Here is a 16,726-nt window from a genome sequence, read left to right as displayed (position 1 = left end):
ATGACACCACTAATTTAGATATGACCATCGAACTAAGCTTCTCCATCTATCACCAACCTGACGTTCAGTACCTCCGTCGACTGACATCCTTACGTATTCATCTGTCCAAATCCTGCACTAATCAGTCCATTTTCGGCCTAACTGTCAACATGGTACGCACCCTACTGCCAACATACTAGGCAGCGGCAGCACCTAACAGCAAAACAGTCGCAATCCTCCCTCCCTAGTCCCACGAACTCCGCCGCTGCGCTGTCCTTCCTCACCTCGGTGGGCGGAATCATCGGCTACACGCGTACGGGCTCCATCCCCTCCATCGCGGCGGGTCTCTCAGTCGGCGCGCTATATCTGTACAGTTTCCTGCGTTTGCGCGACGGACAGCCCTACGGCGAGGAGATCGGGTTGTTGGCGTCGGCGGTGTTGGGGGGTAGTTCTGTGCCCCGCGTTATCAAAACGAGGGGGAAGCCCGTGCCTCTGGCGCTGAGTGTTCTGGCGACGTATGGGCTTGTGGTTTTTGGGTTGGCGTTTCGGGAGAAGAGGGCCTCGAGGATTTGAGGTGGGGATTTTGAGTTAGGGATGCACAGTGTCGCGTGCCTTATGCTACGGGACTCTTACTCTACAAATGGTGGAGCAAGACAATCATTTGAGAGAGAATATCAACTGAGAAGGGATGTCATAGGAACGTCATTTTTGAGTCCAAAGCATCGTTGATTCGTTGCCTACCTTTATGCTAGAGAACTTACAGCGGCATTCACTTGACACTCCCATCTCCAAATTGACTCACGTGGCAAGAACACTAAACTCATCAAGTTCGGACGAACAACTTCCCACGGTAGCCAGTTATATCAGCCTTGCTCGGTGAAGGTTGACAACCAAACTCACCAGCACTCTATCGATACTCTTCGGTCGTTCATTGTATGTCGTTGCTGTTTGCTAAGAAGAGTCCACCCGCACCATGACGGCGAAAGGATGGATGAGTATTGTAGCAGCCCCTGTTCAGTTTCAAGCATAGTTCCTTCCTTTTTGCACTTGACGTTGCCATGGTACTGAGATATTAGGGGAGTAGGAAGACATAACAAGAGGATGGAGATAGATAAGATGAAGCTAGAACTTGATATGCATCGAACTTAGCTGAAATCTGTGATTCGTACCTCTGTCCAGACGTCTGACCGGAAAGCTGCGAAGGGATTCTGAACGAAAACGGTGTGTGCGTGTGTGAGTCTCCGAAAGGGTATGTTCGTTTCGCAAATAGTCAGTCGGCTCACAGTCGCCGCTCCAATCATCATGCGAGTCACTGTGCAGAATCGAAAATCTTGTCTGACTCCCGGATAGTCCCCACTACTACAGCAGCAGGGAGCTCTTCAAGTGTCGTTTCTCCTCTGCGGTCAGGAACAAATGCGTACCTTGACAATCTAGCCATCTTTTCCTCCGGACTGGTTTCATTATCAGAGTATACCAAGCGTGTCGGTTTGCCCTTGTCCTTCTTCGACGGCTTCTCTTCAGTGGTTGCACCTGCACTAGCTGCAGCTTTGGCCGTGGCCTGGTCAGCTTCATTCGCTGCCCCAGAGACAAGGTCATTGACTGAAGATGATATCGATGCAGCTTCCGCTCCTGGTGCCCTTCCGCCATCCGGAACAGCAGTATGCACTCCAGCATTCGGAAGAGGGTGGCCCATGTGTATTTGTTGCATTTGATAGGCATTAACTGGCGGGGGTTGGAAAGCGGGGCGCTGTGGGAGGCTAGGTGCGGCCGGCAAGCTACCAGAACGTTGTGGGAATGCCGGCGCAGTTTGAGGGACTGTGTGTGAGGGGGAAGCTTGTTGATGCGGTGGTAGCGGAAAAGGAGGCGGCGTTGTCCCATAGGGTGGGGTAGCTTGCGGAGTGTATCCAGTAGGTGTATGCTGAATAGGGTACTGTGCTTGTGCACCTGGTGAGAAATTTGGATACACGGGGCTTGCCGCCTGGGGAAATGGAGAGCCGGTTCCTGCATAGGGTGCAGGATATGTAAATTGTGGGGTCGCGGCGGCTGCAGTCTGAGGAGAGTGGGCCTACAAGAACACGACGAGTTAGTGTCAGGATGCTGCAGGATGCATGGAATCGAAACAAGAAAACTTACATATCCAGCCGGGGCTGGAGCCTGTGTCTGCCCGGCACCAACAGGAGTCGCCTCTCCGCTGCTTCCGCCGGCAGCGATCTCCGCCTTTCTAGCCTTGTGCTCAGCTAAACGCTTCTTCAAGTCGGACACGTCTTCAAGTTTGGGCCTCTTCGACGGTTGGCCGCCAGACCCCGCTCCTGGCGGTGGGTTCCCCGTCACGGCCTGCCGCTCCGCCTCTGCTTGCTGAAATTGAGCGATCACACGCTGGTTGTGAGATTGGATGACATCATCGGGAACACCTTCCATGCCGAAGATTTCAACGTCAAGACTCGAGCGATTGGGAAGCGCATTATCGACGGCGGTAAGCTGCTCTTTGTGCACCTGACTCATATGCACAGACAAGCCTGTTTGCAATCAGTGAGCGAAAAGATTATCATCAGAGCGCGCTACATGTGCTGTACTGACTCACCTCCTGCGGTGTTGAGCCTCCGGCTACATCTGTCGCATTTAAAATGCTTCGCCTTCTGATGTGATATAAGGATTTTGAGGTCGTCAAAATCACGCTCACAGTAATAACACCACGGCCGAGCCAGCAGCTCTTCAAGTGTTGGGCCACGTCTCTTTTTACCCATTGTGAAAGATATATGCCAAAAGTCTCAAGTTTCAACGAAACTGAAATTCGATATCTCTTGGTATCGGTTGTGTAGTGGAGGTGTGGAAGAAGACCACGATACCATCAACGCGTTGGCTTTAAGTTGAGATCTCACTGAATGCGAAGTTGGAATCATGGAGTCACGTGAAGTAACTGGTCTTGAATGCTGTTTTATCACGTGACTTTAGTTTGAACGGTCGGATAGGAAACGATGCATGTTCTAAGACTGGATAAAGAATATGACACAATCCCATTCAGTAGCTGTCTAAATATGGACTGATTACTGTCCCGTCAAACTCATTCATTCACAGTTTTGGTATGTAGTGACTTTGACAACGAGCACATGGAACAAAACATTCATTAACTTGGCATTAGGCGGAAAGGTACCCTATGCAGAACGACGACCTTTGCCCCCCTCAAAGTCAAAATCAAAGGGCAGGTTGTTCCCAATACATTATTCGTACAGAGCCTGCCGACCAGCGCGGCTAGTAGTGTAAGAACTAGCAGATCAACAGCATGTACATTGTTCAACCAGATTCCTCGCACCTTTGCTCAAATATAACATGATGGACATTCAATGTGTTTTCAAATGGAAATGTTGAACAATGACAGGTGCAGTTCACTCATCTGAGTTTCACCATAAGAGTTGTAGATAATACAGATAAATAAAAAAGAAAAGAAAAAAAAGTGCCGAACTGCAGAGGATTAGACGGCACCAAACCCCTTCGGCCCAATCACCCATCGTTTCTTTCCAATTGCAGTATTTATTCAGAAGGATAGAAGGCAAATCCATCATACAACGAGGAGGAAGGGGTGGATTGCCTATCCTGAGCGCGGGATGAAGCATGAAGTAAAAGCGGCAGGGAGCGACAAGAATATGCCTGCTCATGCGGGTCGCGCGGGACCTGGTGGTGGCAATCCAGCCGTCGACGCCCCGTATGGGCTGTAGTAACCTGGGTACGGGGTACGGTAAGGCACCGGGGCAGGAGGCTGCTGAAACGGTCCCGGGGGACCTGGGGGAAACGATGCGACGCCTCGAGGGTCTATGGGCGCATATGGAGAAGCCATCGACCGGACTGTAGGCATAGGCGCCAGTCCCGGGGGACCAGAGGGCAGAGAAAGCGACACAGGCTGCACAGCCGGTGCGGGGGCAATAGGCCCGTCTACTTGCGAGTTCATAGGGCCGGGGGTGCGGGACTTGGATTTCTTGATCGCGGGTTTCTGGGCCTCTGCCGCCTTCCTAGCGGCCTCTGCCGCGCGATCCGCCGCAACCTGGGACTTGGATCGCTTAGGTTTACGGATTCGGCCCTCCCGGTTGAACCGGGCCCAGTGGTTGAGCATGGCCTCCGTGCGCCGGGGGTTCTTGGCATTAGCGATCTTTTCTCGCCGAGCCAGCTCAGCAGGGTCCAGGGATTCATTGCCTTCCGCGCTTCTCGCCGGAGTGACTGCAGGAGAGACAGTCGCTTGGGCTCCGTTACGCGCCGGCTCGATCGGCGCCAGTTGAGACAACGTCCCGGAGTTGGATGAAGGCCGGGCCTGCAACGGTACAGGATGCGACACTGAGGCCACGACTTTGGTCTCCCGGCCGCGGCCTCGAGCTGGAGCTGCGTTGGCCGCTGGCTGTGGAGTTTCCGAAACGGCCCGAGAAGGAGCGCGCGCAGCACCTCGTCCCCGGCCTCGACCTCGACCGCGACCAACGCCCCGGGTAGCAGCGGATGTAGGAGCAGGAGAAGTGGGGGCAGAGGGAACGGGTGTATTATCTTGTGTTTGCTCCACCTCAAGCGCCGTACGGCGTTGGCGAGTTCGCCGCTTCGCTGATGGCACGGAGTCGTCTTTATCCTCAGCGGGTACAGGTGTCCCGAAGAAAGTGTCATCAGTCTCGAGTTCTTGGCTAGCTGCTTCCAATTCCGCTGCTTTACGCCGGCGCGTGTTCTTTGCGACGGTTGATTGGGCTGGTGGTTTCGGTAACATTGGCACGTACGGAATACCAAATTTGTGGATTATCGGCCATCCATCAGGGTTGGGGTCGCCCTTGGCTCTGATTTTGGCGGTCTGAGCGGCAGTCGGCATGAAGCCGCCCTGATCGAAGGGATCTTGGACGCCGCCCGGAGCTTTGGGGTCATATTTATAACCGTACAGCATTGCTTCCCTTTGACCCTCGAAAACAGTGGGGTCCTCTAACTTCCTCGGGTCCGCACTAGGCTTGCTTTGCTGTCGAGTTGCAAGCCTATAGAGCTTGTCGATGGCGAGATATTCATCTTGCCATGTCTTCAAAGTAAGATGTACATTCTCAGTGATCGCGTAGAGTTCGTCAACAGAGCGATACTCCGGATCACGGAGCTGGGATAAGATGTTCTCAAGGGGGGTAATTTCGAGAAATTCTCCTTTCGCGACTTTTGACTTTTTGTAAGGATTGAAGCGCTCTGGTAGGTCAGACGCATCGCGCTTCGTGCCACGCTTGGGGTTACGAAATATTGTATCCCACGTGTTTTCGATGTCGTCGAGTCTTTCCTCAAAGTCCTCCGAGAACTTGGAGACATCGTTAATATTCCAAAGTTTATAAACACGCTGCTCAATGATAGAAGTCTGTCCACGTGAGAAACCATCAGGTCGAATGGGAGTAGAAAGACCAGATATCGCTTCGTCGAGCTCGCCGTCAGGGCCGGCGTCATATGTTCGAACTACTTCGCTCTCTTCAGCGTCACCTGTGACTTCAGCTTCGACATCATCAACTCCAGATACTCCAGCATCTTCAGTGAGCTCGTGATCGGTGTTTAGTCGCCCATTTGAGGTATGTTCCTTTGCGGCACTAAGGGAGTATCTCTTGGCACTATGCGGGTGAGCGGCAGCAATGTGCTCTTTGAGAGTAGAAGAATCATCGTTTGGTGACTTAGAGGTATTGAAATATTCCCCACACAAGTAGCATTTGGACTTATGGGTCAATGAAGAGGGCGATTGAGATGTTTGGGTTGATGTCGACTGAGCAGAGAGTGGCTCGGAGAATTGTCGGCGAAGAGACGAGGCCTGGCTGGCCATGTCCGAGGTATGGTTGATCTCGATATCGCTCTGGGCGACAGGGGCCATACCTGCTCTGTGAAGAATACTCCAGAGGAATGAACAAATCTGAAGTAGATAGGTATGGCAGTTTGATGAAAACCGAGAAACAGAGAATTGAATTCTTTTCCCAAATTCGGTTCCTAAACATTCAATGTTAGCCAAATGCACTCCGAAAAGGAAAATGTTCGCTTGGGAAATGCCAAGACGCCAACAGTACTTCGGGACTGCTGTGCGATCCAGGGAGCCGCCACAGTATATGAAGCTAAGAAGAGAAGAGAGAGTGTTATGAGAAGCAGAAAAAAAAAAAACTTGGGAGACTGTCCGGAAATTAATGGTTTGAGATGATGGACAACTGCTAAATGGATGATGGGACATTGCAGGCTCTGACGGATAAATCTTGAAGAGTGGTATGGAACGCATGACAGCCACATACATACCTTAAGAACACAGAAACAGTCTGTCAGAGCAATTCAGATTAATGGAGATTATTCTGAATAGATTATTCGAGCGCAGATTCAGCAAGCCAAAAAGTCTCAACAGCGATGGACTGCTTTGACGAAAGGGCTGCCTTGTTGCGAGTGTCTGACAGGGATAATAGGTAGGAAGTACGTAGATAGTTCAGCAACAGTGGAGGCCAAAGTAAGCGCAGAGGGCAGTCTGCAAGGCACGCTTGATCTGGAGAAATAATTGAATGTAAAGAATAATGTGAAGATTCGAAGATATTCAAGATTCTGGGAGCAGATTGTAGCGATTTTCAAGAAACTGCTCTTGGAAGCTGGCATGCAGTGTGTAGTAGGAGATTTTACTATGGTTCAATGTAAAGAAAAGGAGAAAGGCGAAGGGATGGGAAAAAAAAGGTAGAGGGAAAGAAAAGCTAGCAGCACTGGACACCATACATCAGTTAATGAATGAGCCGAAAGTACTCGGACACTTGGGGAGGGGATATGTAGAAGATGACGGGCATGTAGTAGTGAATGAATCCAAGAAGAGTCTGTCTGTAGAGCCCGAAAAAGGTGTTGTTAATCTCAAAGTAAAGTAGGTAAGTAGGTATTTTGGCTGTGTACCTGCTTTACCATACAGAAGGCCCACTTTATCCGCAAAAGTGTGCGACTGGGCCAATCCGGAAGTGAACGGCCAGGCGCTTGGGTTGATCTGATAGCCAATGGTTAGCATTTAAGGTGGTGCACTTTCAGTAGTAGATTCAAGTATTACATTACCATACAATAGTACCTTACCATGCTACCTACCTACATCCCAAGGAGAGGCACCTACCTGGGTACCCAATGTACCACTCTGTGTTCAATGCGAACTATGCTCCCATAAAATTAAGATCTAGATAACTCGAGCAGGTAATGCAGGCTTTATATTGATGTTTGATTCTGGTTTGATATTCAGATTATTGATGTTGTCCCATTATTCTTTCCTGTTCCTTTCATCATTGGGTCGATCTACCTAAGGCATAGAGTCGGTATTTTTGTCCGTACTGAGCTGTACGGTCTGTTGCTTGACATCATTTGCCTCTGGCCATGATAAAATCCGTTCCTAGACGAGGAACCTCCAAAGATACCGTAGGGAAGATAGCATAAAGACTAAGTGACTATTTTCAGGTTGGGGGGGGAATAAGCATGGATCTATGCCGTATATCGCAATTGTCGTCCATGTTCCTAGGTCAGTCATACTATTTAAATGAATCGATTATTCTACGCCATGACTACAGCCCGTTCATCATTAGCTTATATTGCTCTATTCGACGTCTACGAACAATGAAGAGAATGGGTTGTGGTAGAAATTCTCCGGTTGTTTGGCGAGATGGCCAATCTATCGTTAGTTTCAGACAAACACATCGCGATCATCCTATGACACCTACTTGCAACCTATTTCTCTGAGGCATTGCACTAAGTGACAAGTCATATATAGAATCAGCGTTCCTGATAGAAAACCCGGTAAACGTCTCAGTAACAGGCGCGCAAAGATGATGCAAAGTCTATTCAGTTGAGACTAGTACGTTTTACTTCCGGATAAATATCTCCTCACCTGCTTTTCCGGGTAGTAAGGAATTGTTGAAGCCCAAAAAGCATAACCAAGTGCTCAGGGGCGTAGTATAGTGTAAGTGGATGGGCGATGCTTTGGAGCACTTTGAGTGGATGCAAAAGCATATTTGACACTTAAGGGTTCTTCTCCCCAACATTCAAGGCGACAAGAAATCGGCTGACACAATTGTACGCTGCCACTGTTGTCGTTATCTCGACAATTTCCCTCTCATTGAAAAATCCCTTCAGCTCCTGGAACACTTCGTCGGGAACAGTGACTGTCTTTGTCATGGCGTCCGTGTACTTTAGAACAGCTCCTTCAGCCGGACTCAGGGCCTTTTCTTCAATATTCAGTGAAATATCTGCATGAATGTCACGAACCACACGCATTCCCTCGTCACCAAGTCCACCTTCTTCCAATAAAGGTGCGTGTTGTTCCCATTCAAACCAGGCTCCGTTCAGAACAGCCACGCGGCAAATGATAAGTTCCTTGATTATCGTGGACAAGGTAGTTTTTGTTCGTATTGCCCCAATGAATGAATTCCATCCATCTGCCACAGGAAACGAGTGCAGAAGTGCACGATCAAGTGGTAAGAGGTCCCCAGGGGCACGTCTGGCTTTGACACGAGCAAGGATCTCCGCCTCTTCGGGAGTGCTGGTAGGGGGGGGGTCAGAGACGTATGGAAGACGCATGGCGAGATTGTCGAAGTCAATAACGTGGCCAGACTTCAATAAACTCAAGCAGCAAGTGACTTCAATCCCCTTTCGAAAGGTCTATGTAGTACTCAGTGAGTCATCATATAACAAATCCGATGCGGTAGACCTACCTTAGAGGATGAAATGGAAAGATGAATGCAATTGGTTTCGCACAACCTTCAACTTCCGAGCCCTGAACGTTTCCTTGACATACATTCAATAATCAGCGAGTTCGCGCGGTCTGAAAATGGGGAACCACACTATTTAAGTATCGGATGACCCCACAGGTCAATCCTTTGGAAGGGCCCCGCCGCGGGGAATGATGTGATTGAAATCATTGCACATAGTAAGTACCCTTGGGCAAAGCCGCAAATTGTCGCAATGCAATCGACTGTCTTGAGTAAGACTCCGTGTACGAGGTTAGAGCGGGAGTGTCTGACTCAGAGCTGTTGTTCTATAGTCTCTAACTGCCACATTTCGATCACTTCAGACAGGTTGACTCGTCGGGAATCCTCCGACGCAACCTACAGATGCTGAAGTATTCTCATGCCGAGAGCTGTGACACGAAATATGGATAACGAGCTCAGAATTTCCAAAAGCTTTCATTTTGAAGACTCTCTAGTCAGATTAACTGCTACCCCGATTTCTCAACTCACATGTCTCATTCCCATCGGCGGTGGTTGACTTTCGCAAGACATCGCGAAGTGGATTGCGCCTTTTCGTACGGCGTAGAGGCTTTAACAAGCATTATCCATTGACCTAATATAACGAAGGTAAAGACAGTGCCTTTAGGTGGAATGAGACAGGCTGCTAAAATGTGTGACCAATCCGAGAGAGAGCCTATTTGAAGCGTGAGATGAAGTATATATTTAAAGACTCTGCCGAGCCTAAAATTGTGTTCAGTGAATAGTATTGTTCAAAATGTCAATTTTTGGTCGTCTTATAAGCCTCAGACAGTGACTTTATCATTGCTCGGCCATTCTTCTTGTAATCTCGAATCAAAAAGTTGCATTTGACAATGCTCCATGGAAAGAGGCTTTGAAAATTTCATAGTTCGTACTCCTTACTCCGTGCTCCGTACGGAGTAGAACGCTAACGCTCCTTGGCGCAGGTCATCAGGTTCCCCACCGCCCTAACATTAATTGCCCCCCATAAGCTCCGATCATCCACTCGTCTCCTGATAGCTATCTCGGCATTCTCACGTTGCAGATACATACAGAACACGGACAATGCCTCCAAAAGGCACGAAGCCTACGAACGATGAGCTCCTCGCCCAATTCGACGATCTCGGCATCGACTCGACGACAGAGAAGCGACCATCAAAGCCGATAGCTGCATCCACTACCGCACAGTCCGAAGATGATATTCTGGCTGAGCTGGACAATCTAGCTTCGCAGCGCCCAAACAGTGGGCCCGGCACTCCACGACTGTCAACGAACGAGCCTAGACCAGCCACCAAATCACCTAAGCCAGCAGCAGTAGCTACACCTCGCTCTAGCGAAGACAAATCGGCCCCTCGTAAGTCTGGGGAGAGTGTTCGGTCAGCCCCTTCTGGAAACAAGGCTACAACTACACAACCGTCAGAGCAAGAGAAGCCAAAGGAGCAGGAGGCACCAGCCAGTGGAGGTGGAGGATGGTGGGGAGGTATTTTTGCAACGGCCACTGCTGCTATGAAGCAAGCGGAAGCTGCAGTCAAGGAGATTCAGCAGAATGAGGAGGCCCAAAAGTGGGCGCAGCAAGTGCGAGGGAACGTTGGAGTTCTCAGAGACCTAGGTGAGTGGGCAATGTTAGTTTTTTCATTTGATTCGTGCTAATAATACTCTCTAGGTGGCGAGCTCAAGAACAAGGCCCTGCCTACATTTACATCTCTGCTTCACACCATTGCGCCTCCAATTTCCTCCCATGAACGGCTCCAAATACATGTCACTCACGATATCTCCGGATACCCCGCTATCGACCCTATCGTTTACTCTGTTTTTTCGCGCGTAATGGCACAGGTCGAAGGTGGAGACCTTCTCGTCATCCAACGCGGTCAAGAATCCGCCCCGAAACGCGGACTTGACCTTGGAACCTCATTTTCCACCGCAGGCTGGCAAGATGGCCCATGGTGGCGCACTGTCACACCTGGAACTCCTCGCAGTATTGCGGCCGTCCGAGGCACTGTGGAGGCCACCAAGCTTGCTCGGGCAAGCGCAGAATCATATGCTACCGAGTATTTTGCCTCGAGGGGCGGGGTTGAAGCAGCTGCGAAACAAGCAACTCAAGACTTGAGCGAATCCAATCCGGTCCGAAGCAGCGACATTTTCCTAGCTATTCAAGCCATCAGCCAAACTTCGTCAACGGAACTTTTCCAGGCTGGCCCGACGACGGAGATGGCCACCCCTCCTGGGGTGGTTGACGTTCCCGAGGCGACGGAAGAGGAGGTAGCATTCGCCCTTTACCTTCATGACCCCATCCACGGCATTGCCTTCCATACTATCTCCCAGACTATTCCCCGGAAATGGATCGATTGGCTGGATGCTGAGGCTCCGGCTACCGCAGATCCCAGCGTCGAGGACGCCAAGGCACCACGCACGACCGTCCCTGAGGATATTGCTGAGATTGTTGCCAGCGGAGGTGTCGATCCCCGCGAATGGGTGGCAGAATGGCTTGAAGAATCTTTAGCATTGGCGATAGGAGTTGTTGCACAGCGTTATGTGGCTCGGAGAATGGGTGTTGGTGAACGGGGTCCCGGTAAGGGCAAGATGCGAGTTGAACAGGCGTCGGTCGTTGAGAGTGGTGCAGGAGAAGCTGCAAGAGCGCTCTAGTTGAGCGTCCGCTGTTTCGATTCATATTACTAATATGCCGCTTCGCATTTCATGTGTGATTCAATATGTCCATATCGTTATCCGCTATACCAAGTCCTCTCAATTGAACCACGCTTGATATTCAGGAGCAGAACTTCTTTGCAGCACACTTCCCGGGGTTGGAGACAGTCTCATCCAGTATAGCTATTTGTCATAAATTTATCCTAGCTTGGTTCAGTTGACTATGAACCTTGCTCTCAATTTATTGTCTACCAGTGTCAACTCCATGATTACCCCAAGTGAACCGGCGATAACTATCATCATGCCTCTGGATATCTGTGCTCTGAGGTCACGAGAACCTCTTGTTGCCTTGGAAATGGTATCCATCAGAAGACGATGGGTTACACCTGTGCGTTTCCTCGGTTCATTCAAGCCACCTGTATTCTGAATCCTCTCTCAATCGCGGAAGCAGGCGCTCCGAGCAGTCTTATACACCACAGAAGTCGTGCGAGGTGCAAACGCACAAGGTATTTCGAAGTGCGGTAGAAGGAAAAGTCGAGGATTGTAGCAGTATAAGAGCAGCACGTTAACATCCAACTCCCTCAAAAGGTACTCGTTGAAGGCTACTTATAAATCTTGGTGTTTAAAGCAGAATGCGAGGATACTGATTTCTTCTAACATCAGGGGACTCTGGGGAAGTCGTTCAAACGGAAATTCTTCGTGGTATCAACGCTTAGCCTTAGCCGCTGGGTTGTATGTTCCTATGTTGAATTAGTATACGGATTGTAGAGATGGCTGGATACTCTCTCAATTTGACAGTTATGATTTTTTCCCCAGAGCGCGGTCCATTTGACTCTATGTACGGTGCCAGTTGCTTTCGCTGCACTTATGTGGCCCTTGGAGACACTCTTGTGGCGGATGACAATGTAAGCTACCCTATGCGTTGAAACCAGTACAGTGTATAATCTACTAGCTATTTTGTAGCTCGGGGTCTGTATCTCATAAAGGAAGATATTCGGAAGGAACAGCATCATATATTGGTGCCTGAGGCACGATATCTGGGATCGAAGAACACTCTATTCCTTGAGCCGTTTCTACTTCTGATATTCTATTTTCCGAGTCACCAGCCTCTTTTGATCCAGTAAATGCTACCCAGTCCTTGAAGATAATTTTTAAGAGAACGAAAAAGAAGGGGCAGGAACCTGTTGTGTTCTATTCACAGTCATACATCCGACGTGGGTACGGCAAGTGAATATCACTCTTGACTCTGCCACTTCAACCAGCCATCACTTCGAAGACAAAAACGCATTGCTGCGGTAGACTTTGCAGAGTCACTGGCTATTCTACCATGGATGGGAATAGAATCAGAGAGTATCGTTGCTGGACAGGGCATGACTCTTCGACCAGGACAGTTATCATTGTATATCCGGGCCTTCCTGAAATGTCAAGACTGCAAGACTCTACTATAGAATCAATTAAAAGTATTCATTTTCTGTAGATATTCACTATAAAGTACATATTAACGCTGCTCTGAGTCACCGAGCCAGAGAGTCAGGAGTTTCTGCCTGAAGCGAACCGGAATTTCAAGTACATATACGCTTCATAGTGAATGAATTCAGTGAATACTTTCCAGACTGTAAGCGAGCCAGCCACTGCACCTCGACTATTTATACCTCTTCTTCCCCCCTTTCCCCTCCTTCCCTTCTTCTTCTTCTCTTCTTCTTCACAGGCGCAAGCCTATTACAAGTCCACCTCTGCTGAGTTTGTCCTTGTTGCCATCATCGGCCTTTCCTTCTTGAATGTGTTGCTATGAAGACTTGTTGATTCCCAGCAGTCCCTACAGCGTCAGTTGTAAACTGCAGCCGCTGGAGACGTCCACTGGTGGGACAAAGTCATACGGCACTGCTCGAAGAAAAGGGCAAGTTCTTCCCCCGAGAATGTGTTGTTATGGAGGCTTGTGCTATCCCGGCAATCAGCCTGGCCCAGCTGTACTTGCAACCATTTAAACGGAGACGTCCAATGGTGGGATACAACCATACGGCACTGCTCGAGGAGAAACCTGGGTACAGGTACGCGTCTTTCCACTCATGTCTTCGTTCTTAGCTTTCTTCTCCCGTCTTGCTAACGTCGACAGTCACTCGGGCAACCCGACTAAGACTTTCCCATTCTCGATGCTCTGTCTTCTTTGACCTGCCAGTGAGCTTCCCTTTTGTGTTTTCAAGTCGCTCTTGCGATGACTCTCCTTGCTGACTTGCTCTCTCTCATCTTCAGGACAGAGAGTGGCCCTCCTACGGGAGTTACAGCCTATAGGGGTAATCCTCAGAGTCTAACCTACTCATCAACACAGCAAGCAAACCACTTTGGATTCCGCCGAGTTCCGGATACTAATCGGAGGCTTCTGGGGGTCAAACTTACAACCTGTGGGAAATGAGGGGTCTTCAAAATCCTACCTGGCCAGTAGGTGCCTGTTCATCTGGATCCTCGAGGAACCGATGGCAGGCCTCCAGCGACGAGCTCGCACCTCACCGTGGTGCTGGAGTCTAGTAGCCATCACGGCGAAGCTAAGACGAGCTCATCTTGTATTTTTTTTCTTTGCTTAGTTAGCTGTTGTATTGTTGGTAGTTGCAATGAGAACATCTTCTCTGTCTGTGCGAGGTAACTCTGACTACATGCAGTGTAGTTGCGTATATCGAGTATCTGTTAATGTACAGTTTTGCAGACTAACAGACGAGTATCAACACGGTGACTCCTGCCTTGTGCTGAATACCGCTGGTTGAAGCAACTAAGCAAAAACCAAGGTAGATTAACCATCAGATTTCTTTAATGTCGAGGTCTAAGGGGACCGACGTCTACTAATTCTTCAGCAGGATTCAGGCAAACTTCAACTCGTGATATTGCAAAAAGAAAAAAAAAGAACCTTTGTGGGTATCTATCTATCTGTCATCTAACTTTTGGTATTCATAACTCAATCAATCATCAAGCTCCAAGGGTCCATCCAGACCAGAAACATGCGAGAAGTTTGCGGTAAGGGGAGTAACGCTGTATTGGACAGTCAGCTTCCTGCAGACGAGATGTACCGTCCCGTGGACGGAAGATGATCGAGGATGCTAACCTAGTACTTCCATTCAGAACTGTATGCGCATCAGTCCCCTTCTCGCTTGCCTGCAGAGCTTTCTTCATCTCAGACAATTCCGCCGACCAGGCGAAATTACGTTTCTTGAGGTGTGAGCCACCGAACCCATTCACGGCTTTTGTAGTCGTGCCATTACACAGTTTCGCGTCAGTTTCGTCTGAGTGGTTCGAGTTTCCGTTCGTCAAGCCCGGCGCGGAATGACCGTTGGCCTGGGTCACTTCGGCGTACAGACAGCCTTTCGGCCAGTAGTAGGGTAGAGTTCGAGTATAGAGGACTGGTCTGGTTTCCACGTCCGCGCGCATCGGCACGTTCAGATTGTACAGCTCGACACGCTCGTCCCAGTTCTGGTACAGGTGGTTGACGACGCGCACGGCAAGCCGGGCCGCGGCGCGGATGACCTCGATTGGCTGCTCGTCCTTGCTGCCGAAGGAGATGGCAATACCGCGCTTCCCGCAGATAGCGGCTTCCAGGGCGCCGCCGACGGTCCCTGAAGAGAGGTTGTAGATCGTTGAAGCGTTGCGGCCGTGGTTAGGGCCCGAGATCACAAGGTCGATGGGGCCTCGGTCGGCGAAAAGGTTGAATAGGCCTAGTTGGGTGCAGCTGGCGGGTGTACCATTGGTGATGACGACCCATTCGAGTTTCGACTCGTCCTCGTCGGGGGTCTCGTACGCCTCGTCCCATGTTCCGTCTTCCTGGAAGGCGTCTGGGGGCACATAGGTCGCTTCTAGCGCGGCTTCGATGATGTGTGCTTTGCCGATCCAAGACCGAGATCTCGCTGGGATTGCGACGGAGACTTGATGGCCGGCGGCCTGGAGGGCATCGACGAATGGGCGGATGTATGGAGACAGGCGCCGCGAGGGCGGACCGTCGTCATTGACAACCTGAGAAAAGGGATCACATGAGTATTGTGTTTCGTTTCTTTTGGGGACTCGCCAATCTCCATGCGCCAATGGGTATTGCGCACGGTGATACAGAAAAAGGGCAGGGTAACTTACCAATATATGCATGCTGATTGCCCACAGTACCTTGAGCGCTGAAAAATCTTGCGGAGCAGTTGCCCTTGATTCAGTTTGCTGAAACGGCGTCCTTTTGGCTGGGTGTGATGCGGAGAAGTGTTGAACGACCCCCCACGGCCAGATATGATGGTTATCGTTTCTACGGCACCTCCAACTTGACACTGGAGGATATAGTATTTATAAGAGACATTGCGCTCGTTAGAAACCGCCCTGGAGAGTCTTCTCAACTTATCCCGACTACCGAAAACATACCGGGGAACCTCCAATGTGGTTACGGTGAAGCTGTTTTGCTCTGCGGGGGTCCGGAAGTTGTGCCTATGACAACCTCATAGCCCATATCGGTCATTTTTGTAATGAAAGAATGTCATGGCATGTACTATACATTAGTATTGTCGGTATTTGCTGATACTAAGGGCGCGCGAGAAGGTAATATACTGTACAGAACATGACATGACGCAGCCTCACGGCAACCGAAAAGAGGCTGCGGTGAAGCCAGACAAATTGCAGTGCAGAGGAAAATTGTTCCCTTCGGATACTCCGCTACAAATCATTAGTAAAAGAAAAGAAATGGTCAGCTGCTCATGTTCAAGACTCGAAAGTGAAGTTTTGTCTGACTCAGTCGATCATGAGGTTGTCACCCTTGAAGGATTGATAGAGGCAAGGACGGCCATATTTTTGATTGTAGATATATATAAGGTTCCAGTGCACTAATAGTAGATTGACGGCTCTTTATGCACATCTAGGATCTCCGGTCTATACATTAGTTACTGTGAAAGTAGAGTTCAAAAGACAGCGTCGCATCTGGATCCATGGATGAAGTAGAGTCAAAAGGCAATTCTGTAGAGGTCCTCATTATAAAAGCCTTGCTCTTGGATGCCTCCATTTAATAGGTAGTACGCGCAGTATGGACTGAGCTTGTGGAAAGCTGCTCCGTGATGGAAAATACAATCATTAGGAAGACAACTTCCAGAAGATGCATAAGCATGGTTCATATCAACGTAACCACGAACCAGACATATGTACCAGAACCAGGACTAAACCTGCACCAGAGACAAAAAAGCAAGAGGGAAAGGCTATCGGGCAACCCTTGTTGGTATTAGGTTTTGATGAGACGATTATGTCGCGTAATCCGCTCCATGCGTGAGAGTATCAGAGTTGGAACCAAGGAAGATTGGACTTACTTAGGTTTGTGGCTCAGTGTGCCCTGGATTTTGACACACTGGTGTAGATAATAATGCCCCTCAGCGAGTTCACCCATTGTTTAA

At 49.6% G+C, this 16,726-nt stretch overlaps 7 protein-coding genes across 7 annotated transcripts; 2 read left to right on the top strand and 5 right to left on the bottom strand.

Annotated features, from left to right (window-relative positions):
• Positions 1–20: 20 nt before the first annotated feature.
• Positions 21–552, top strand: AFUA_1G03720 (TMEM14 family protein; the record flags this gene model as incomplete). Its single annotated transcript, XM_745029.1, has 2 exons — positions 21–152; positions 208–552. 2 exons carry the CDS (start codon positions 21–23, stop codon positions 550–552), a joined length of 477 nt encoding a protein of 158 aa, XP_750122.1.
• A 736-nt stretch (positions 553–1,288) lies between these two features.
• Positions 1,289–2,723, bottom strand: AFUA_1G03710 (putative C2H2 finger domain protein; the record flags this gene model as incomplete). The annotated part of the gene is made up of 3 exons (XM_745028.1): positions 1,289–2,044; positions 2,113–2,495; positions 2,561–2,723. 3 exons carry the CDS (start codon positions 2,721–2,723, stop codon positions 1,289–1,291), a joined length of 1,302 nt encoding a protein of 433 aa, XP_750121.1.
• Positions 2,724–3,393: 670 nt separating this feature from the next.
• On the bottom strand, positions 3,394–6,861 carry AFUA_1G03700 (uncharacterized protein). The gene is made up of 2 exons (XM_745027.2): positions 6,238–6,861; positions 3,394–5,940 (listed from the first exon to the last, which is right to left on the bottom strand). Exon 2 carries the CDS (start codon positions 5,825–5,827, stop codon positions 3,629–3,631), a length of 2,199 nt encoding a protein of 732 aa, XP_750120.2. The 5' UTR covers positions 5,828–5,940; positions 6,238–6,861; the 3' UTR covers positions 3,394–3,628.
• Positions 6,862–7,467: 606 nt separating this feature from the next.
• On the bottom strand, positions 7,468–9,544 carry AFUA_1G03690 (carboxymuconolactone decarboxylase family protein). Its single transcript, XM_745026.2, has 2 exons — positions 8,658–9,544; positions 7,468–8,604 (listed from the first exon to the last, which is right to left on the bottom strand). The coding sequence occupies exon 2, from the start codon at positions 8,521–8,523 to the stop codon at positions 7,966–7,968; it is 558 nt and encodes a 185-aa protein (XP_750119.1). The 5' UTR covers positions 8,524–8,604; positions 8,658–9,544; the 3' UTR covers positions 7,468–7,965.
• A 126-nt stretch (positions 9,545–9,670) lies between these two features.
• Positions 9,671–11,805, top strand: AFUA_1G03680 (DUF5427 domain-containing protein MTC1). Its single transcript, XM_745025.2, has 2 exons — positions 9,671–10,299; positions 10,354–11,805. The coding sequence occupies exons 1-2, from the start codon at positions 9,756–9,758 to the stop codon at positions 11,331–11,333; spliced, it is 1,524 nt and encodes a 507-aa protein (XP_750118.1). The 5' UTR covers positions 9,671–9,755; the 3' UTR covers positions 11,334–11,805.
• Positions 11,806–13,446: 1,641 nt separating this feature from the next.
• On the bottom strand, positions 13,447–13,863 carry AFUA_1G03670 (uncharacterized protein; the record flags this gene model as incomplete). The annotated part of the gene is made up of 2 exons (XM_745024.1): positions 13,447–13,600; positions 13,763–13,863. The coding sequence occupies 2 exons, from the start codon at positions 13,861–13,863 to the stop codon at positions 13,447–13,449; spliced, it is 255 nt and encodes an 84-aa protein (XP_750117.1).
• Positions 13,864–14,180: 317 nt separating this feature from the next.
• On the bottom strand, positions 14,181–16,229 carry AFUA_1G03660 (5'/3'-nucleotidase SurE). The gene is made up of 4 exons (XM_077803808.1): positions 15,897–16,229; positions 15,441–15,837; positions 14,425–15,326; positions 14,181–14,351 (listed from the first exon to the last, which is right to left on the bottom strand). Exons 2-4 carry the CDS (start codon positions 15,450–15,452, stop codon positions 14,282–14,284), a joined length of 984 nt encoding a protein of 327 aa, XP_077659979.1. The 5' UTR covers positions 15,453–15,837; positions 15,897–16,229; the 3' UTR covers positions 14,181–14,281.
• Between the last annotated feature and the right edge of the window lie 497 nt (positions 16,230–16,726).

The sequence above is a fragment of the Aspergillus fumigatus genome, chromosome 1, assembly GCF_000002655.1.
Source record: "Aspergillus fumigatus Af293 chromosome 1, whole genome shotgun sequence".
NCBI classification, from domain to species: Eukaryota; Fungi; Ascomycota; class Eurotiomycetes; order Eurotiales; family Aspergillaceae; genus Aspergillus; species Aspergillus fumigatus.
Note: the sequence above shows the minus strand (reverse complement) of the source record. Positions and strands in the feature narration are given on the sequence as shown.

Coding starts and splice junctions, on each gene's coding strand:
- AFUA_1G03690 (XM_745026.2), bottom strand. CDS start 8,523: ATGCGTCTTCCATACGTCTCTGACCCCCCCCCTACCAGCACTCCCGAA.
- AFUA_1G03660 (XM_077803808.1), bottom strand. Junction 14,352..14,424: donor GTTCTGAATGGAAGTACTAG/GTTAGCATCCTC, acceptor TGTCCAATACAG/CGTTACTCCCCTTACCGCAA.
- AFUA_1G03700 (XM_745027.2), bottom strand. CDS start 5,827: ATGGCCCCTGTCGCCCAGAGCGATATCGAGATCAACCATACCTCGGAC.
- AFUA_1G03680 (XM_745025.2), top strand. CDS start 9,756: ATGCCTCCAAAAGGCACGAAGCCTACGAACGATGAGCTCCTCGCCCAA. Junction 10,300..10,353: donor TGGAGTTCTCAGAGACCTAG/GTGAGTGGGCAA, acceptor AATACTCTCTAG/GTGGCGAGCTCAAGAACAAG.